This window comes from Tenrec ecaudatus, chromosome 6, assembly GCF_050624435.1.
Source record: "Tenrec ecaudatus isolate mTenEca1 chromosome 6, mTenEca1.hap1, whole genome shotgun sequence".
NCBI classification, from domain to species: Eukaryota; Metazoa; Chordata; class Mammalia; order Afrosoricida; family Tenrecidae; genus Tenrec; species Tenrec ecaudatus.
In genome coordinates this window covers 160,424,864-160,447,432 of record NC_134535.1, presented here as the reverse complement: position 1 = coordinate 160,447,432, position 22,569 = coordinate 160,424,864, and the positions used below count along the sequence as shown (strand labels likewise).

General features: G+C 41.9%; 1 protein-coding gene across 3 annotated transcripts in view; it reads left to right on the top strand.

Moving 5' to 3' along the window:
* TASOR2 (transcription activation suppressor family member 2) overlaps positions 1-22,569 on the top strand; it is an 86,841-nt gene that overhangs the window by 53,698 nt on the left and 10,574 nt on the right. For all 3 annotated transcript variants that reach the window (XM_075552430.1, XM_075552431.1, XM_075552432.1), the window contains 4 exons: positions 2,359-2,601; positions 11,043-11,907; positions 13,962-14,388; positions 17,219-21,025. In XM_075552430.1, coding sequence (XP_075408545.1) covers positions 2,359-2,601; positions 11,043-11,907; positions 13,962-14,388; positions 17,219-21,025 — 5,342 coding nt within the window. The remainder of the gene's footprint in view (positions 1-2,358; positions 2,602-11,042; positions 11,908-13,961; positions 14,389-17,218; positions 21,026-22,569) is intronic.

Below are 22,569 nucleotides of genomic sequence, written 5' to 3'. Positions count from 1 at the left end.
TTTAAGAAAACCGTTTATCTCGTTGCTAAGCCGCCTCCTGACAGTTAAGAGTATAAGAAGATTTTTTAAAAGCAGGTATTCCAACAGTAGCAAAAGTGATCATGTAGTCACTGGGTCCTCGCACAGACCTACAGCTTCCATTGGCCTGGAAATATGTACATTGAGAAAGTCTCACAAATGGAAATGGAATGAGAATCAAACCACACAGTCACTTATTGCATAACAAACACATAGCCCAGCAAACAACATGATTTTGGCTTATCTAAAAAAGATCGGGAACCATATTCAGTCTATGTGAGAAGAGGTCAGCGCCCTGTCGTCAGTGTGTCTTTGGCCGCTTTCAGCTTCTTTGGGCAGTTGGGTCTTTGTGACAAACCATATGACCTCCAAAGCTGAACATTTTTACTGTCTGACTCTTGCTAGAAAGTGCTTGCCAACTACTGTTTCAGTGAGGTTCCATCTCTAGCGATAATATTCTGAATTAAAAATATTGATGGCTAAAGAAAAAAAATCTAGCATGTGCAGATTCTCAGGATTATAGATCATTAAGATCCTATGCTATGGTTTCACAAGCAGTTGCTCTTTTCTTCTTATGGTGAGAACTCTTGGGATTGTGGGTGAGGCAGGTTGTATTTTGTAGGAGAAAGGAACCCATGACAGTATAAAGCAGTGAATCAAATTATACAGTTATGTAAATATATTGCAACCAAACCGTACTGAGTTTTGTTCCATGTAAATCAATATTTTAAGGTGTTAAATTACCTATAATCCAGCACATACATTTCCATTATTTCACAAACTTTCTTTATTGAAATCTATTATAAGAAATCATTTTTGCCTTATAGCCCATGCTCATACATGACTGAAACAAACAAGAATTGTAAGATGTATCATTTGACCTACCTGTAATCCAATCTCATTGTTTTCTATTCTTTTGTTTTACAAAAAGAAAGTCTTAATAGGTTGTGACCTATTAAGTTGATTTTCCAGTGTGTTAGTGGATTACTCTGTGTCGTCTGAGAATCATGGCGTTGAGTGATGCACAGATAGAGCAATCCTTGCAGGATCACTTGTTTCATTTTCCTATTCCTGAGCCTGGTCTAGTGAGAGAGATTTCCTTCCTCCATGTGCAAATGTTCCACATTTCCTCTGGCCTAATCATGTTTTCTTCCACTTTTAATTTGATCTTACCTGCTTTCCTGCTTAATTTATGTTTTACCTCCCCCCTATGTAGTTTTTAGAAAGTGGACCTGGAATAGTGTAGGATATCTTATTCTTTAAAAAATCAGACAAGTCCCCTTCCCCTCCCCAGGGTGGGGTGGGGGCGGAACACATGACCAACAGAAACATGAGTGAAGGGAGACAGTGGACGGTGTAAGATATGAATAAGGGGAGGGCAGGGAGGGAAAAATTGGAACTCTTATGTTTGAAAATGATGATGGCAACATATGTACAAATGTGCTTGATACAATTGATGTATGGATTGTTGTAAGAACCCCCAATAAAATGATTTATTCAAAAAACAGAAAACAAGCAAGCAATAAGCTCCTTAAGGAATAAAATGTGTTTGTGACAGCTTTGCTACCTGAAATGGTTTAATAAGGAGGAAAACATTTAGACCCAGGGAAATGTGTAACATTAAGAGAGTCTCTTAGTTTTTATGGGAAGGATTCATTTCTCTAATCCCCAAAGGAAAAACACCCCACCCCACCCCCCGCCAATTTTTTTCAGTGAATTGAATCTCTTTTTCTGAGTTTCATGATTAAGCATCACAATTTTTCCCCACAATTTTTATTCTTTAGTATCATGCTTAGTATTTTCAGTTAAAAATAGTGCTTTGTATATACTTGCCAATATTCATATTGTGATTTTTCATGCTAATTTTTTTCCTCTGGGAGCAATTGAATTTATGAAAAGTCAATGAGAAAGCAAGTTTTCAAAAGAGTGCTCTTATTTATACTTTGAAAAATCTGAAAGATGAAATCTTTCTATTATGTAATACAAACAGCTTAGGGTGGCACATAATAACATAGTTCAAACATTATAAGATATCATATTAATATCATTTAAAAGCAGTAAAGACGTAGCAATAATTTTTTCAATAATTCTCAAGTCTTTAATTCTATAACTATAAATACTTTGAAAGTTCAAATCATTTTATAGAAGTCTTGTTATCTTTAACTCTTTGTTTAAAACAATTTTTAATAGAATACTCGAAACTTTTAATTTTATTCTCCATTCTTAAAATTGCATCGCTCCCCTGCCCCCCTACAAAAGAAAAAGAAATAGAAGGAATAAATGTTCTGATAAATATTTGAGCTTCCACCCGAAAAAAAAAAGTTGTCTTTTCTATGTCAGGTGCTGAAGTGCTGTCTGCACAGTTTGTACAGCCAGCCCAATTGGATAGGAAAAGCCAAGAAGCTCCTGGTCCAAAAGCTGTGCCCGTGACAGCGAATTCCAAAAGGACTAGGAAACGAGAGAAATCTCCAGTCAAAACTGTTTCAAACGCCAAGCCAGCAGTGAAGAAGTCTCCACCCAAGCCAAGGGCAAATGTAGGAAAAGGCAATCAGAAACGCAGAAGCAGAAAGCAACCACAGCCTGGTAAGAGATAACTCTTTCTACAAAAGAGATAACTCTTTCTATAATTGTGCATGGGCAAAATTGTGAGGGTGGTGCAGGCCTGGGAAGTGTTTCCTTCTCTTGAGCATAGGGTCGCTGTGGGTCGGAACTGACTTGATGACACCATGCAACAACAACTTACACCAGAGATTGTAAGGATATGTCAAGATAAAGCAGTGAAAGATCTACCACTAGTTCTTTCTGTATTCTTTAATTCAGACACAGGATTAATGAACATCTTTCTCCTGTTGTACACAAATTAGGAAAGTGCAGTTTTAAGCCTTCACAAAACCAGACCCTCCTTAGTAGTTTGCAAAGAGCCTGTCTGTGAATTGAACTGTCTACAAGAATTGAAGTTTAGATGACTTTAATTATTTGTTGCTATTGTACTCTTACAAGGAAATTGTGTCTTGAATATAGAAATAGGAAGTTGTTTGCATAAAAGGAATTAATTGTAAACACAGGCTGTCCAAAATAATCGGTAATCCATAGTCCCATACTTGGTTTTAAAAGACAGTAAATTTTTTTTTTAGTCTCATAAAATTTATTAGGGGCCCATACAACTCTTATCACAGTCCATGCATATACATACATCAATTGTATAAAGCACATCTGTACATTCTTTGCCCTATTCATTTTCTTTTTTTTCTCCTCTTTTCTTTTTTTACATTTTATTAGGGACTCATACAACTCTTATCACATTCCATACATATACATACATCAATTGTATAAAGCACATCCATACATTCCCTGCCCCAATCATTCTCAAAGCATTTGCTCTCCACTTAAGCCCTTTGCATCAGGTCGTCTTTTTTTTTTTTCCCCTCCCTCCCGGCTCCCCCCTCCCTCATGTGCCCTTGGTAATTTATACATTGTTATTTTGTCATATCTTGCCCTATCCGGAGTCTCCCTTCCCCCCCTTCTCTGCCGTCCTTCTCCCAGGGAGGAGGTCACATGTGGATCCTTGTAATCAGTTCCCCCTTTCCAACCCACTCACCCTCCACTCTCCCAGCATCGCCCCTCACTCCCTTGGTCCTGAAGGTATCATCCACCCTGGATTCCCTGTGCCTCCAGCCCTCATGTACCAATGTGCAACCTCTGCCCTATCCAGCCCTGCAAGGTAGAATTCAGATCATGGTAGTTGGGGGGAGGAAGCATCCAGGATCTGGGGGAAAGCTGTGTTCTTCATTGGTACTACTTCGCACCCTAATTAACCCATCTCCTTTCCTAAACCCCTCTATGAAGGGATCTCCATTGGCCGACACTTGGGCCTTGGGTCTCCACTCTGCACTTCTCCCTTCATTCAATATGGTGTGTATATATATATAATATATATATATATATAATATATATACACACACACATATATATACATATACACACATATATATATATTTTTTGCATGATGCCTTATACCTGGTCCCTTTGGCACCTCGTGATCGCACTGGCCGGTGTGCTCCTTCCATGTGGGCTTTTTTGCTTCTGACCTAGATGGCCACTTGTTCACCTTCAAGCCTTTAAGACCCCAGACACTATCTCTTTTGATAGCCAGGCACCATCAGCTTTCTTCGCCACATTTGCTTATGCACCCATTTGTCTTCAGCGATCCTATCATGGAGGTGTGCAGCCAAGTAGAGTGCCAATTTAATAAACGAAAGTATTCATGCATTGAGGGAGTGCTTGAGTAGAGGCCCAAGGTCCTCCCGCCACCTTAATACTAAACCTATAAATATAGACACATAGATCTATTTCCCCATCCTCATATATATATTTGCATGTACATGTCTTTATCTAGACCTCCATAAATTCCCCTTGCCTCCTAGCTCTTTCCTCCATCTCCCTTGACTTTCCTCCTGCCCCACTACCATGCTCCGTCCCCACCTGGGCTACAGCTATACCTCTTCTTTACGCAACCTTACCTTTGATCATTCCCCACCAGGCCTGCCACTCCCCCCTCACTACCATTTTGGGTCCCATGTCGTTCCCTTGTCCCTGTGTTTGTTACCACCACTTCCTTACCCCCCTACCACCCTCCCTCCCCCAAACCCCCTCCCCCCCCACCCCCCCAAACCCCCGTCGGTCCCATTGTTTTTCTTCCAGATAGTTCATCCAGCCTGTCCTATTCAGACAGACCTGTGGAGACACTAACATGCACGAAAAAAAGACAGAGGAAAACAAAGCAACTGTATACAACCAGACTACAAAACAACAAAAGCAAATTACTGACAAAGAACAGAACAAAACAGTTCACGAAAGAAAAGCTTGTAGTTAGTTCAAGGAGTGTTTTCCAGTCCAGTCTGTTGGGGCACCATGCCCTGGCCCCAAAGTCCACTTTCAGCATTCCCTGGGGACTTTGACACTCCATTCCCTTGCTGTTCCGCATCAGTAAATTAATTTTAAAAGCAGTTTTACCCGGCTTATTTTGCTAAAGTAATAGTAAAATTCAGTTTATGAATAAACAACTGCCTGCTCTGCTCCCATATTCTAAGCTGTAAGATATTTCTTGTTATTGGAAAGTCCTGTTATGACCTTGGAGTTGATCTTCATGATACTGAAGACTTGACATCTTCTCTCCTACTTATAATTCCTTTCTCCATGCTAACCTGCACTTTCTCTTTGCTCAATAAGTCAATTGTTACTGAAACTAAGAACTTTCCTTCTTAAAAGTTTTTAATGCAGTGTTTTATCCATGGAATGAGCTCTCTATCTTTTAAAAAAAATCTAATTTAGTATCATCTTTATCTTCTAAATATAGATTCTTGGCATTCTATCTCTCCCTGACTGAAAAAAATTTTTAAATCATTTTATTGGAGGCTCGTACAACTCCTATCACAATGCATATATACATCCATTGTGTCCAGCACATTTGTACATTTGTTGCCATCATCATTCTCAAAACACTTGCTTTCTACTTGAAACCTTGGTATCAGCTTTTCATGTTTTTTCCTCCCTCCCCGTATCCCCCTCTCTCATCAACCCCTGATGATTTATAAATTATTATTATTTTATCATATCTTACACTGCCCGATGTGTCCCTTCACCCACTTTTTTGTTGTCCATCCATTCCCAAGGGAGGAGGCTATATGTAGATCTTTGTAATTGGTTCCTCCTTTCTACCCCACCTTCCCTCCACCTTCCCGGTCTCACCACTCTCACCACTGGTCCTTAGGGGTTTATCTGTCCTGGATTCCTTGTGTTTCCAGTTCCTGTCTGCCTCAGTGTGTATCTTTTGGTCTAGCCAGATTTTTTTTCTTTTCCTTTGTTTTATTCCCAGCTTTTTTCTTTAAAAAAAAAAAATTTTATTAGGGACTCATACAACTCTTAAATCACAATCCATACATACATACATCAATTGTGTAAAGCACATCTGTACATTCTTTGCCCTCATCATTTTCTATCTAGCCAGATTTTTAAGGTAGAATTGAGATCATGATGGGGTGTGGGGAGAAGCATTTAAGAACTAGAGGAAAGTTGTGTGTTTCAGTGATGCTACACTGCACCCTGACTGGCTTGTCTCCTCCCCACGAACACTCTGCAAAGGGATGTCCAATCGTCCCACACTCCTCCTCTTTCATGATATGATTGTTTTGTTCTTTGATGCTTGATACCTGATACCTTTGACACCTCATGACCACACAGGCTGGTTTGCTTCTTCCTTGTGGATTTTGTTGCTTTTGGGCTAGATGGCCTCTTGTTTACCTTCAAGCCTTTATGACCCCAGATGCTATATCTCTAGATAGCCAGGCACCATCAGCCTTCTTCACCACACTTGCTTATGCACCCATTTGTCTGCAGCGTTTGTATGGAGAAGGGGAGCACACAATGGTGATTTTTTTTGTTCATTGATGTCTGATACCTGATCCCATCGATACTTCGTGATCACACAGGCTGGTGTGCTTCTTCCATGTGGGCTTTGTTGCTTCTGAGCTAGATGGCCGCTTGTTTACCTTCAAGCCTTTAAGACCCCAGGCGCTATATCTTTTGGTAGCCGGGCATCATCAATTTTATTCACCACACTTGCTATGCAAACATATGTCTTCAGCGATCATGTTAGGAAGGTGAGCAACATGGAATATCAGTTTAGTAGAACAAAGTCTTCTTGTATTGAGGGAGTTCTTGAGGTGAGGCCCAATGTCCATCTGCTACTGTGTTAGTCTGTGTACTTTAGAGAAACAAATCCACAGAAACTCATGTATAAAAGAGAGTTTTATATAAAGAGTAAATGCACATCAAGAAAACATCCCAACCCAGTGCTGCCCAAGCCCATAAGTCCAACATTATCCCATTGACCCATATGTCCGACACCAGCCAACAAAACCCTCCTCCATTTCACAAAACACACAGTATGATGCCGACTGCAAGAGAAAAGCCAAGTCAGTGAACGTGTAAGCATCTCAGCGCTGGCAGGGGTCTCCATACAGCTGCTCCAGCACCCAGGGCTGCCCTGGGGTAGGTCCATGTGGCTTCTCCTTAGGGATGTCTTGCAGGAAATCAGCCTTGCAAGCTGAAGCAAGGAACTGCTAAGGTAGCTGCACGCTGGTCCGACCATCAGAAAGCAAGAGACCCCAGAACTAGAAAGGCAAGGCTCACTGAGCCATTTATCTCTCTGCCCTTCAATTAACCCCACATGTGTTTATTGGCCTGGTTGGCATAATAAACTACCTACCTCAGTTACCTTAATACTAAACCTATAAATATATGCACATAGATTGAAAATTAAGAAATCAGTAATTAAGTAATTTAGCTGAAACGCCACATATTTATTAAACTGAACAAAGAATACTAAGTTCTTCTGACTTCACTACAGTATTTTATATAATACTTGTAACTGACATTCTGTGTAACAGATATTAAAGGCATAATTTTAGCAAGGTTAGAATGAATTTTATATCAATAAATGCATCAAATCATACAATGAATTAATTTTCTATTTCTGATATACCAGTGAGGCTAAGAAGAGGATTCTTTGCTTTGGATCATTTTCTCCCACCTGACCTCCTTGCATTTGCAGTTTTAAAAGAAAACTAGGCAGCCATTAGCGAATTTTAGCCTCCTACCCATAAGGACACTTCCCCAAATCGATGAAATCTATTTAATAGCCTCATTGGCCAAAATCCTTTTGTCTTTAAATACGTTTGTCATTGGCTTGTGCAGATTCATTTCAGACCTGCCCTGGTGGTGTCGTGGCTGATGCTTTGGGCTGCTGTGTTCCAGGTTAGCGCTTTGAAATTACCCGCTGGATCCAGCGGAGAAAGCTTGTGCTTCCTACTCGCATGAAGAGGTGTCGGCTCAGGAACTCACAGGGGCTGTTGTACCCTGCCCTACAGGATTGCTCTTGAGTCAGAATCGGCTCGATGGCAGTGGAGTTGGCTTGGATGTTAGCAATTATAGCAAAGAGCACAGCTGCCTTCCGTGTTCATCCACCTTCCTGCAACAGGGAATCATTGTCTAGCACGGCGTTTCTCAGCCCATGGGCCACGACCCCTTGGGGGGGGGGTGTCGAACAACCCTTTCACAGGGGTTGCCTAAGACCATCAGGAAACACTGAAATATTTCACAATATATCATTACTGTGTATACTCATGTATAGCCGTTTTTCAGCGCAGTTTTTGTGATAAAATTAGGTGCCTCAGCTGACATTCGGGTCAGCTTATACTCAAATATATGCGGTATATACTGTTTTGTAATTAATCACTATCACTATACTTTACTTACGTTTAGTTATGTTCAACTTGTAACAATGAAAATACATCCTGCATACCAGATATTTACATTATGGTTCATAACTAGCAAAATTACAGTTATGAAGTAGCAACTAAAATAATTTTATGGTTGGGGAGGGGAGTCACCACAACATGAGGAACTGTATTCAAGGGTCATGGCACTAGGAAGGTTGAGAACCACTGGTCTAGTACAATGGTTAACTTGATTAGCCTTCATAGTAACAGCTTTTAAGAACTCTTAGTGAATGCTTTAGAATGCCTTGGTAAGCCAGATGAGAATGTAATCTTTTTAGGTTAGGGGGATTTAGATAGATTTGATTATTTTCCAGAGGGAGAATTAGAACGTACATGATTTGCTATTTTGTGAATAAAGTGAGGGGAAATGTTTTCATTGCTGAAAATGGAGTTGTAAAGGTAATAAAATTGGTGATTCTAAATGCTCCTGATATTTCTAAGTTTTTTATTCTTAGTACATCTGAAACAAGTTAACGTGGATAAAACTCATGGATTTAAGTGGTTTCTATAATCATTTTTTGAAGAGAGTAATATCTAAGAAAATATGTTAGCATGCTATAATATCTATTTTAAACTTATGAATTCTTAGATTTTATAAATTCAATATGTTATAACCTTCCTGAGAGCCAGACCTCTGGTTTGGTTTGGTTTCTGGGTTTTGGTTTTCCTCTCATCTTTGTATTTTTTTGTAGCTTAGCAATGTGTCTATTTTTTTTATCTCAATGTGTCTTATGTGTAACTCGATGCATGCATTTTGAAAGGCAACTTCTTTTTAAGTTAGCATACACATGTTTGTTTTTTTAAACAATTTATTGGGGCTCATACAATTCTTATCACAGTTCATACCTATACATACATCAATTGTATAAAGCACTTCTGTACAGTCTTTGCCCTAATCATTTATTTCTCCTGTTTTCTTTTTTTACATTTTATTAGGGACTCATACAACTCTTATCACAATCCATACATATACATACATCAATTGTATAAAGCACAGCCATACATTCCCTGCCCCAATCATTCTCAAGGCATTTGCTCTCCACTTAAGCCCTTTGCATCAGGTCCTCTTTTTTTTTCCCCCTCCCTCCCTTTTCCCCCCTCCCTCATATGCCCTTGGTAATTTATACATCGTTATTTTGTCATATATTGCCCTATCCGGAGTCTCCCTTCCCCCCTTCTCTGCTGTCCCTCTCCCAGGGAAGAGGTCACATGTGGATCCTTGTAATCAGTTCCCCCTTTCCAACCCACTCACCCTCCACTCTCCCAGCATCGCCCCTCACACCCTTGGTCCTGAAGGTATCATCCACCCTGGATTCCCTGTACCTCCAGCCCTCATATGTACCAGTGTGCAGCCTCTGCCCTATCCAGCCCTGCAAGGTAGAATTCGGATCATGGTAGTTGGGGGGAGGAAGCTTCCAGGATCTGGGGGAAAGCTGTGTTCTTCATTGGTACTACCTCGCACCCTAATTAACCCATCTCCTCTCCTAAACCCCTCTATGAGGGGATCTCCATTGGCCGACACTTGGGCCTTGGGTCTCCACTCTGCACTTCCCCCTTCATTTAATATGGTATATATATACATATACATATATACATATACAAACATATACACATACATACACACACTTATATCTTTTTTTTTTTTTTTTTTTGCATGATGCCTTATACCTGGTACCTTGGCACCTCGTGATTGCACTGGCCGGTGTGCTTCTTCCATGTGGGCTTTTTTGCTTCTGAGCTAGATGGCCGCTTGTTCACCTTCAAGCCTTTAAGACCCCAGACACTATCTCTTTTCGTAGCCGGGCACCATCAGCTTTCTTCACCACATTTGCTTATGCACCCATTTGTCTTCAGCGATCCTATCATGGAGGTGTGCAGTCAATGATATGATTTTTTTGTTCTTTGATGCCTGGTAACTGATCCCTTCGGGACCACTCGATCACACAGGCTGGTGTGTTCTTCCATGTGGACTTCGTTGCTTCTGAGCTAGATGGCCGTTTGTTTATCTTCAAGCCTTTAAGACCCCAGTCACTATCTCTTTTGATAGCCAGGCACCATCAGCTTTCTTCACCACATTTACTTGTTCACCCACTTTGGCTCCAGCCGTTGTGTCGAGAGAGTGAGCATCATAGAGTTCCAATTTAATAAAAGAAGGTATTCATGCATTGAGGGAGTGTTTGAGTAGAGGCCCAAGGTCCTCCCGCCACCTTAATACTTGACCTATAAATATAGACACATAGATCTATTTCCCCATCCTCCTATATATATTTGCATGTACATGTCTTTGTCTAGACCTCCATGAATGCCCTTTGACTCCTAGCTCTTTCCTCCATCTCCCTTGACTTTCCTCCTGCACTACTACCATGCTTCGTCACCACCTGGGCTAGAGTATAGCTCTTCTCTAAGCAACCTTACCCTTGATCATTTCCCACCAGGCCTGCCACTCCCCCCTCTCTACCATTTGGGGTCCCATGTTTTTCCCTTGTAGCATACACATGTTTTAAAACTTGCTCCTCTGGTCATTAATGTATAATAGACCTTAGAGCTGCCCAATGGTGAAATTTTTAAAACGCATTATATGTAAGAGGTTTTTGTTGATTATGTTCATCTAATTTTCAGTAAAGCATAATTGGTAAAGAATTAATCCTTTGACTTTTTTTCCTTTTTTCCACCATTAAACTGAAGTCAATGGAGAGTCAGCTTCACAGCTTCAGTCACAAATTTCATCAGCTGATCAAGGAGCCACTGGCATACATACAGCCCAACGAGTGGCTCCAAAAGATCATCCGGAAAACTCCACGATCCACTACGACTCCCAGGCCCTCAATTTGCTAGCTGATTTAGCCTTAAGCTCTGCTACCTCTTCCACAGCATCACCAGAGCCTAGAAATGTCACTTGTTTCTCTGAATTGCCACAAAATGATACTTTGTTTTCTAAAGAAAATTCTTTGCGTGGTACATCTGACCATGAATATCACAGAGGAGTTAAAAGTAAAAAAGGTGGACTATTACCTAAGCCACCCACTGATACAACAGCTGATTCCATGCCAGATTTAGTCACTATTGGCCAAGAGGCTGAGAACTTGGTTCCTGGTAACCAAGCTCCACCGAAAGCCCCATCAGCACTTCCTGAGGAAACACGAGAAACTACAGATGCGAGCCAGAGCTCCTGTGTGATTGTGGAGCACTCATATGCCCTCCTCTGTGGGGAACATTCAAAGAAACCTCTACAGCAGAGAGGGGTGCATGGCATTGCCTTTGCCAAGGGTGGAACTAAAGGCTTGGCGACAAGGACCCCCGTGGGAAAAGTTATACCATTCCGGCATCAGTGCAACACCTCCCCTCTGAAAAAGGTTTTTGATTCATTGGCAAAGCGCAAGAGTAAATTGATGCCTTCCAGCCTGAAAGGCTGTACTCGCTCCCACACTGTGTTCAGCCATAATGAGTCAGTGAAGGTCACGTTCAAATGTGAAGAAGATTATGTCTTCAACTTGGATAGTAAATATACCAACAACTCACTGGAAAAAACTGTAATACGAGCTTTACATGGGTAAGTATAATTTAAGCTCTTCGAAGTAGTTTTATTGCCATATAATTCACGTTTGATACAATTCCATGAATCAGCCTTATTAAAAAGAGTTGTTTGATCATCACCACATCAATGTCAGTCCATTTTCTTCTACTTGTTGGTAGCTTCTCATTTCACCACACCCTCCTGTTCCATAGCCCTAAAATAAGAAACTATTAACCCAGCTAGTCTTTATATTTACTTACCCTGGATTTCGTGTGTAGAAAAGAATATCAAACAAACAAAACAATAGTAAAATGAGACAAAAATCTCAATAGAAAAGAAAGCCGAAAGCATTAAACACTGGAACAAATATAAAATGGGTCAAAAGGGAGATCAAATGATAGCGTGTCACATTTTAACCTAATCGCCTCTGCGGTAATCCGCTGTACGATGCCCTCTGTCTGACAGCAAGGCCAGTTTTACAGCTCTGGTCCATACATAGGGTTCACTGGAGACTTCATCCACATGGGGGGGGACGACCCTAAGCATAATTGAAACTTGATGAGGACCAATGTAACATTTTTGTTGAGATAAAATATCAGGGGAAGGGACACTTGTGGTAAACCTAAGGGAAAAGAAGTGTTATGTGTAAAACCAAGCACTAATTTCATCACTGTCAGTGAGCACACAGAGAAATCTGAGGATAACTTCCGCATTGTGAAAGGCTGTTCACTTTAAGGTGCTGTTTCTTAAAGTGTCTGCATTAGAATGTGTAGATGAGATCTTAATACACAACAGGGAGCTCCAGAGCTAATGTTCAACAGACTGAATTCCAGAAGAAACATTTAAAGGGTAACTTCCACCTTGCTGGAGCAGATCAGATTGAGTGAGCAGCCTTCGACAAAGATGGCTTATACATGTGAAAAGGGATCAAAGCTCTAGCAGAGAGGTTTAGAGCACAGGTGTTGGTATCTGGACCTAACCAACCTTTGTGACCTTGGGTTTCTGTGCTCTGCATTCAAACTGTATGATGCTATGTCTCATCTCTGGACCTCATTGGACTGCAGATTTCGACTCTGTCTAAGGTTGGACCAGAGAGTTGATGTAGCAACGCGATTTCCAGGTGATGCCAAGGAAGGCTGATTATCTGTAGCAGATAATCAGCAACCCTGTGTACAACAGAACGAAGCAACCTGATACTGCGCCATGCTGCCAGTCATCTTCGTGTTTCAGCCCTTGCTCTAGCTGCTGTGTCAGGCCATCTCACTCAGGGCCTTCCTCTTTTTTTGATGACTCTCTCCCAAGCAGGATTTCCTTATCCAGATACTAGTCTCTCATGACACCATGTCCAAAGTACATGACTTTCCATTCTATCTTTGAAGGAGCGTCCCAACTGTACTTCCTTAGAGACAGATTTGTTCGTTCTTCCGGCAGTCTACAGATGCTCCATAGTCTTCACAACCCCATAACCCAGATGCACCCGCTTTCCTACCGTTGCCCTCATTCGTTGGTCGCTTTCACGTGCATATAAGGCTACTGAAAAATACCTTGCCTCTAGAGATGGTTTAATTTTTAGACTTTCCCAACCTTTCGGAGAGAGACACAAAATTGATGAGAAATTGAGAGCCAGGCAAGGAAATGATTATTGGGGTAGTTGCTAAAACCAGTATTCACATGCTGGGAATATTGTGTTTATGGTATAAAAGGAAATTATTAGACTAGCTATTTGGAGGCTCTGTATTGTGGTCCTAACTGCATATAGGTTTAGTTGTTTGGAGCCAGCCACTTACATGTTGTGATCCTCAGTTCTCTAGAATGAATGGACTGGATGCATTGTAGTGTTTTCTTCTTTCATCCCTGTCCTCTGGTGACAGTGGAGCCTATCCTCAGCTCTGAAGGAAAGCAAGTAGGAAAAAACTCGTTACAGTATGTTAGTGATGTGTTAAATCAGCTTCATGCTTACCTTTCTGTATTTCATGTTGACGAAATTCCAAAAACAGCTTAATACGGTCAATAGAGCATTTTAATTACGCTAATAAGATCATGAATTAAAGTAACCGTGCTTACTGATTTTTGTGCATTACTGTTCTCAGGCCCTGGAACACTGATTTGCCTGATGATGTGGAAGAAGTGAAGCTTCTACTTCACATGTGGGTAGCTCTGTTTTACAGCAATCAGAACAGAGTCCTACGGTCGTCCCGGAAGGTGGTGGAGCACAGCAATCCGGCAAAATATGTGTCCATAAACAGCACAGTGGGCGCCTTTGAATTCAGTGAAACTGAGGAGCCCGACAGTGTGGAAAGGTGTCCACCAGACCCTCTGCTGAAGACCAGAGAAACTTCCAAGGGTCAAGCCACTGAACTGTCCCTGTCTGACACTAACACACTGCTTCCTTTCATCAAAACACCACCTCAGCGAGGCCTGGAGCTCTGTGTCCAGAATGAGCAGGAAGAACGTCTTGTAAGAGAAGGTCCTGATAGCGGGGGAAGACAGAGCCTCACCGCCCCGTGCAGTCGCGAGGTGAGTAAAAGCTACAGCATGCTGCAATTTTAAACTACCGTGCCTCTTTTCCATACTGGTACAGAAGTGCCGTGCCATTACCCAGCTTTCATACAGTATCCCTGTGATGAGTGTCCTGATTGAAGAAATCTCAGGGGCCCAGGGATCTGGGTGCTGACCCTGACTTTGCTGATTTTTAGATGAATGTGTAGAGCAAATTCCTTGTTCTCGCTGAGCTTAGTGTCTTTTAAATGAAATGAGTGATCCCTGTCATCCTTCAGCTGGAGTATTCTTTAGGGATCAAATGTAGTAATGATGCCAGAAGTCCTTTGATAAGCCGTAAAGAAAAATCGATTCTTAAACATTTTTTGAAGAAATTAGAATGCTAAGCAAAATGTTGGCCCTACGAGAGAAGAGTCATTGCAGATACCTATTTCTCAGTGTGGAAAGTACATTCTGTCCTGTATCATTGTTCTCATCTGATACGCATCCGGTCCGTCTAACCCAGATTCTAACTGAGGAGATTAAAAAGGTAAGTCAGCATTCTAAGGAGATGAAAAGGAAGAGAAGGGCGAGTGAGCTTTCACCGTGTGTGTGCCCGTGAGCAGGAGCCCCTCAGTCTGTCTGCCAGCCACGCCACAGCGCTGACACTCCCCGTTCAGGCGCAACTTCTGTTCCGCAAGTTCAAAAACAATGAAAAGCAGCACGGTCTGTGCCGCCCCAGGATGCTAAACTGCGAATTTGACGTGGAGTAAATTGGAGAGCACAGAGTTCTTTTGGGAAGGGCTAGGAAAGTATAAAACTGCCTCCAGAATCTTACAGGCCTAGATGAAGGATGTATAGAGAAACAATGCCTTCAGATTTTGATATTTTTTGTTGAACAGGTTTCTTTGGTTTTGAAGTGATACTTTATCATTATACTTATAAAGTACTTTTTTGTTGTAATATGTAATTAACGTATGTGCGTTTGTTTTAGGAATGGCTTGGCACCCATGAAAGTGTGTAAAGCCATATAAATGTAGAGTATCAAGATTAGTGCTTAACAATTTCTCTAGTATATGCTTGCCAAAAAGTTTCCTGTCATCTTAGACACCATGCCTACATTTGAACCACACACACATCCATGGTGTACTACATGTTTGTTTTTACAAATCAGTTAGGATACATAGCGTGACAAGCATTTGAAGCCAATAGTAGCTTGCTACTTCTAGTCATTTGTTTAATGTAGTACTTCTTTTAAATCAGACTTTCTGTTATAAACATTACATGCTACCTGCATTTAAAATATAAATGTCTATACAAATGCATAAATATAAAGCAGAAGATTGCCACAATTTGCATTTCACTAAGACTCGATACATGAATACCAACCAGAACCAAACTCAATGCCACCAAGCTGATTCCACGCCCAGTGGCCCTAACTAGGGTTACCAAGAACTTCCAAATCTTTATGGGATCTGACAGCCTCATCAAATCCACCAGACTGAGTGGCTGGTCAATTTGAACTCCAGTCTTGCAGTTGGCAGTCCGTGTTTACTGTGCCGCCGGGACTGGCATCTACCAAGGCAAGAGATGTAAGAAAAGGCCCCAGCAGGCGTGGTGAGTTTCAGGACTGTCCAAATGTTAGCAGGCAGAGCATCGTTGAGCAAGTCACGGGAAAGTTAACAGAATGGCTTCCACCAGCAGCACGGATGCTGCGCTTTGTGTCTAGTCAGTCACATCCTTTCAAAATTTCTGAGTGTCGGCTTTAACCCTCTCTCTTCCATGGGTTGGTGTCTTTCCTTTGCTTAAAGCAGAAACATGTTTAACAGTAAGTTGGAAACACAGGCACTGACTTCCAACATGTTTGCCTTGGGACATAGTAGGAAATCTGTGAACATAAAGTTTCATGGATTATCAGTATAAAGCATGGCCAGTGTGCACAGGCATTTTGGTTGTTGATAATATTGTAAATCTTTAGAAAAACAAATGGACAAAGCCCTAATTATAAAGTTAACAAAATTTCTGTTACTAGTTAAGTCCATTGTGTTACTGTGTGAATCAGAGACTTGGTGATGCAGTGGTTAAGCACTTGGCGTTTCAAATCCACTCGCTATTCTGCTGGAAAAAGCCACGTGCTCTTTACGGAGGACAGCCTTGGGAGCCTTGCTCTGACCTTGGCGCTACCTCAAGTCAGAATTGTTTTTAATGGAAGTTACACTGATAAGTTTGCTTTAGCTCTGGGAAAAGAGGTATTATAACGAGAAACTATAATTGAAAGGGGATTAAGGGTACTCTTGCCACTGAGTGGATTCAAAGCATAGTGGAGCATTGGTGGGTTGGAAATGCCGACCTTTCCATTAGCAGCCAGGCACTTTAACCACTGTGCCATTAGGGCACAAGACGAGTTTACTGGACTGATAGAGTAGGAAACCTGCTAATCATTGTATTCTGAATATAGCACACAGTAATTACTTTACTCTGTTTTCTCATAGTAAGGCTCAAGAGTACATTGTATTTATAATCAAAAGTTGATGTTAAAAAGGCTTATACTTATCTACTCATACTTTTAAAAACAATTGAGTACTTTTCGCTAGTGCTGAATTTCTGAGCTAAGTGATGTAAACAGATTGCCTTTACGTCTTTGAAATGTCCACTTTTTATGTTGTCATCTGTGTATATTTCTAAAGAACCAAGTTCCTACATTGAGAATATTTTAAGCATCGCAGAAGAGAAAGATTAACTCCCCAAATGATAGCCTTAAAATAGAAGAAAGAAAAGATGCAATTGATCCTCATCTTTTCTATTCTCCATATCCCTACATAATTGTAAAAAAGAAAAATCTTTCTGATCATTTGTTTTGTCATTTCAGGTCATTGGGAACTCAGGACAAAAAGCATCAGATAAACTAGACACTTGTAATGTTGTGCTCTCTAGTATTGGAAGTACCCAAACGTGTGGACCTTCTATTCCTGATGAAGATAAAACCTCTGAGCCCCTTGATGACATAAGAATGACTTCTCCTAATGCTACTGTCACACAAACCACCTTCACCAAGACTTGGGACGGGATCAGCAATCAGTCAGCAACTTGCCAAAAGTCAGTGGACAGCACTGTTGAAAATGAAGTTGATACTTCTCATACAGCCATGCAAGTGAAAACTGGGCCTCTGCAGGGTCTTTCCCAGCCTAACAGTTCCACGAACAGAGCATGTCAGCCTTCATTGGACAGGAAAGATGATAATACGGGGTATGTAATGGTTAATCTGGAACCAGTTACTCTCGCTTTTGAACAAAATGTACCAGTACAGACAGAAGTTGTAACTAGCGCTGATAAATCTACAGCCTTTAATATGGAGTGGATTCAGCAAGTGTCACCTGGCACGGGTCCTAGCCACCCTGTGTCCACATCTGAAAAGGCCCAACCACAAGGCCTTAGGGACATTGCATCGCTAGCAGTGTCCGGACAAAAAAGCACTAAGTCCCTCTGTGCATCCTCAGTAAGCAGGGAAACACTTGCTAAGAAATCGTGTTCATTACAGAAAGCGAGTCCTCTCCCATTGTCGACATCTGATAATTTGGTGGTACCAAAGGCAGTATCATTAGCTACCAGTTCTAGTTATGCATTATTACCCAGCGAAGAAGTGAGACTCTCTCAAGGCCTGCAGACTCAAAGTCTCGTCAGCACATCTTCAGAAGAGGTGGTACAGCCATCACAGTTTGAAGATGTTGTCCCGACATGTGCCTCTGTGCTCTCAGGAAGAAGCCATCCACTTAAGTGCGCGTCATCAGATAGTAATATAGTGGAAGTCCCTGTAGTACTAAGGAAGAATGAGAAGAGTAGTCTAGACAGTGAAGATAACAATCTTGAGTCATTTAATTCCGTGTTCGCCAAACACACCATGAATAGAGAGGAGGTTAGCGCAGAGTTATCAGAGGAGGATTCTGACATCGACCTCACTTTAGCATTATCGCCATCCACAAGTCCCAGTGAGCAAACTCCAGCTGACGAAACAGAGCAACCTCAAGAGGCTCCATTATCAAGTGTTGTACTTCGAAAGAGAGCTGACCAAATAATTGACCCAGGAGAGGTGACACTCATCGGAAATAGAGAAATGCATTCTGCACATTGTCCCTTAGCATCAGAGGAGTCACTGGAAGACGAGAGGAAAGGTGATGGTTTGCAACCTGTTCCTGTAGCACTTTCCAAAGACAGTTGTAACCCGGAGTCTTCAGATGGCATCAATGTTGTCTCAGAGTTTCCCTTTTCTTCCTTAATTGAAGAAGTGTCACCACCTTCTAGCCCTGACCCTCTAGCTCCAACTGAGGAGAACACTCCACTGTCTAGGGCCATTGCTCCCTGTAGTTTAAAACTCCCTAATACCCAGTGTGAGAAAGGCAGCAAAGCCTCCCAGGTGGAGTCAGTCCAGTTAGCCATAACAGAAAAAGAAAATTCTTTTGCTGGTCAGACCCGACCAGTGGAAGAAGATGACTTAACTCAAGTACATCAAAGGCAGCAATATGATAAAATACCTCTAGTATTAGAAAGTCATCCAGGAGAAAAAGATAGGCACTTAGCCCTTCCTGGTGAAGTCACTGAGGAAGGGGTCCAGAATAAGTACGGTGAGGTCCTGTCTTTCCCAGAAAAGGTGCAGGGCTGTGAGGCAGAATTAAAGCAGTCTGCCACAACGGCCAGACATGGAACTGATGTTGAGCTATGTCTTGAAAAGCAGGTGACATCAAACAGTCCATTGCAGCCGGTTAATATCAAGGATAGATGCTTGAACTTCAGGCGTCTTTTCTTGGAGCCCAAGGAACCACCACTTAGTCCTAGAACGAGTGTTGGAAATAAGTCTTTGGCCGACACATTTCCTTCGACAGCGGCTTCAAGTAGTGTAATGGATGTGTCTTTAAAACGGCGAACTAGCTCTAAGCGCATTAACAAAAATCTACTTAGCAGTGATTTGAAAACCAATGAAGGAGCTTACTTGGAGATCAGGTCCTTGAATTCTGACTCTGCTGATGGAGCTGTTATTACACAGGAATACACACACCCAGAGATCCCAAACTGTGGTTTTCCACCAGACAGTGCTACATTAACTCACTCTGCAAGACCAGTAAGTGTAGAGGAAAGGGTTCAGACACAGGAAATCCCCATAGTAAAAATGGCCAACTTGCTTAAGAATAATGACATGAACGCCGAGTTCTGCAAAGAAACCATAGACGTGGGAGCTATTGGTGTACAGTTTAGTGCCGCATCATCTTCACAAGGTGAACTTACAAGCCACACGCTGGAAGATACACCCACATGTAAAACCAAAGGTCTGTTGAATAGTGGATTTCCCCCCGTGTGTGCTGGGTCCAACCACAATGCAGCAGGCACCAGTGACTGTACCAGTAACCAACCTCTTGCTTGCTTCAATTCAAAATCTCATGACTCGCTTGTTTGTGGACTCTTGGAAAATAAGAGGACCAGTGAAGGACTGGTAGCTGAGGAGGGCCCTGAAACCCAGCAAAGAGACATGGAGCTCATTGTAGACGCCGACTTGCATTATGAGCCGCTTTCTGGAGACTCTGACGAAGACTCTCTTGGTGCCTACAGAAGTACCAAATCCGACGTGGAAGACTCTTGCACCTCGAGCGGTAGACACATCCGGAAAAGGAAAGCTGCCGCTGCTGATGCTTATCCCTCTTTAGTGAGCCTAAACCCTAGTGAGCAGGAAGACTGGCGCTACTGTAACAAAATATCAAAGCTGGAGACCAGCGTTTCTCCCAGAAACTGGCCCAGTGGCTCCAAGAAAGATAAGTGTGTGCCATGTTACATCCAAATCCGAGACCTTCACGGTATACCCAGGACCTACACCAACTTTACTGTAAGCAAAGAGCTCAAAGACACCACGAGAACGCTCCATAGCTTGGGGAGGCACCCCAGTTTCAATGCAAAATGTGACCTGATCAGCTCCTGGACAAGTACTTGGCAGGTAGCAGATGACCTCACCCAGAACACTTTAGATCTGGAATACCTGCGCTTTGCACATAAGCTAAAGCAACTTTTAAAGAGTGGGGAGTCTCAGCATCGTGCCTCTAGCCCCAATGCTTTCCTGAAGCAGTCACCTATGCACGTAGCGGTTGGTGCTTTCCCTTTGACAAAGATGCAGGAGGCCCCCGTACTACTCCCTGCATCCAAGAACAGGAGCCACCTGCAGGTGACAGTTGTGCATGCAGACCGTAGACGGCTAAGCCAGCCCACGAGAAGCTGTGCACCTTGCAGCGTGGACACTTCTCCCTCCTTTTGGAAGGAGAGAGGTAGTCACAGCCGACCTCGTCTCCCAAATCAGACCATGTCATTCCACCTCAACAAATTGAAATACAACAGTGCTTTGAAAGACTCGCGGAATGACATTTCCCTGATTCTCAATGAATATGCTGAATTCAACAAGGTGGTGATGAGTAACAGCCAAGATCAAGATAAAGAGTTCAGTGTTGCTTCCGGAGAGCCCACATCTCGAGAGAGAGACTCCCCTTTCCCAAGGAAGTCATCCGCTTACGAAGATATGGTTACAGACTTGTGTACCAGTTTACATGTCAAACTAAGCAATGTTATGAAAGAGGCTTGTGAAAGTACCTTTCTATTCTACCTTGTTGAAACAGAAGACAAGTCATTCTTTGTAAGAACAAAGGTAAAGTGCCTGGCTTTTCTTATAGTTGATAGTATTTTGGTTGACTTCTAATTTTTGCTTCTTTTAGAGTAATACGTTTAGAAGCCTCGGCTTCAGAAAGCAAGCATGGAGTGAGATGGCATTTTCACCCCACACGTGAAATTTCACAGCTCAGCCTCGATCTGTGTAGTATATGTGCTCCAGGATTCTCCCATCTGTATTCTATTTAAAGATTTGTAGTACGCTTTAGAATTTGGTTCGAAAGAAAATTTCTCCGTGCACTGATTATTTTTCATAAGTTATCAGTGTAGACATGCCCAGAGTCTGATGTAAACAACAAGCGTATTCCAAAGCTAAATTAGAAATGTCAGTGTTATTGCCTGCGTTCCCTTAGTGTATGTAGCTAAGGTCCCAGGGACCCTTTTTGGTTTAGGTTGAATTTTCAAAATTTGAATGTTTGGGTAACCAATGTACGTCCATGGCCCCTAAATGCCAGTGCCACATCCTTCCTGAACTTGTGCCTTAGGAGGATCCCGACTCTGGAGTGGTTCACCTCAAGCCTCTTCATTTCAGCCCCTCGGGGTGGATGTTCCCTTCTACTGGGGGGATACTGTTTCCTGATGGCGTTTTCAAAGTGGCTTTTACTTAACACAGAGAAACACAAATTCTACGCAAAGGTAAAACCAAACCTCAAATGAAAAGGAGACCCTCGGATGATAATTCCTTTGTCCCGGAGAGTCAGGCAGCGTCAGTGAACTGAGAGTTGCTAGATAAGTAAGCTAGCTAAACATACTTCATCAGAGTTTTTGATTAGGCTCAAGGCCAAAAGAAATACTGTCTGTAATGATTTTTTGAAATGTATGAATTAAAATGGTGAAAACTTAAGGACTTCTGCACTCCCCAGGGAAAAAGATCAGAGTAACATTTTAGAAAGGGAAACGCAGGTACTGGTCAGACCCAGTGGTTTTGCTTTAGCCGGGAAACAAAGTCTCAGCATGTGTGACAGAAACCGCCGGAGTCCTCAAGACAGAAAGTGCAGTGTCAAAATCACCAGGGAAGGAAGGCAGGCAGGAGGGCTAAGGAATTTCTGTGACTCTTCAGGCAAACGTATTACAGAGTTACTCTGTTTACTGCAGCAGTCCACTGCCTCTCAGCCACCTCACCTGCCTGATTCAAGCGCCTGCATTCCTATTAACAGGCTCAAAGAAATGCATAGGTATTGAGGGGAGTATTAAAAAGAAAGGTTCTAGAAATGTTTCAACTAGTAGCATTTTAAGAGTGCATACTTAACACCCAAAGGTATTTCCCTTGAAGAAGGTGAGACTTGTTTGTGTACATTACTCTGATGGTTTTGTTTTGTTTTTAAAAACACAGCTCATGTTACATTATGGACATAAAAGATTACAAAATGCCTCTAAAATAGACTTTTAAATTCTTCATGACACCAGAATCATTTGTTATACAGAAAAAAGAGCTTATTTAATACTCACAAGTTACCATTTGTGTTGCTTAGGTAAGCTATCATTTAGCAAATAGGATAAATTGTCCTTTTCTCATGGATTTTT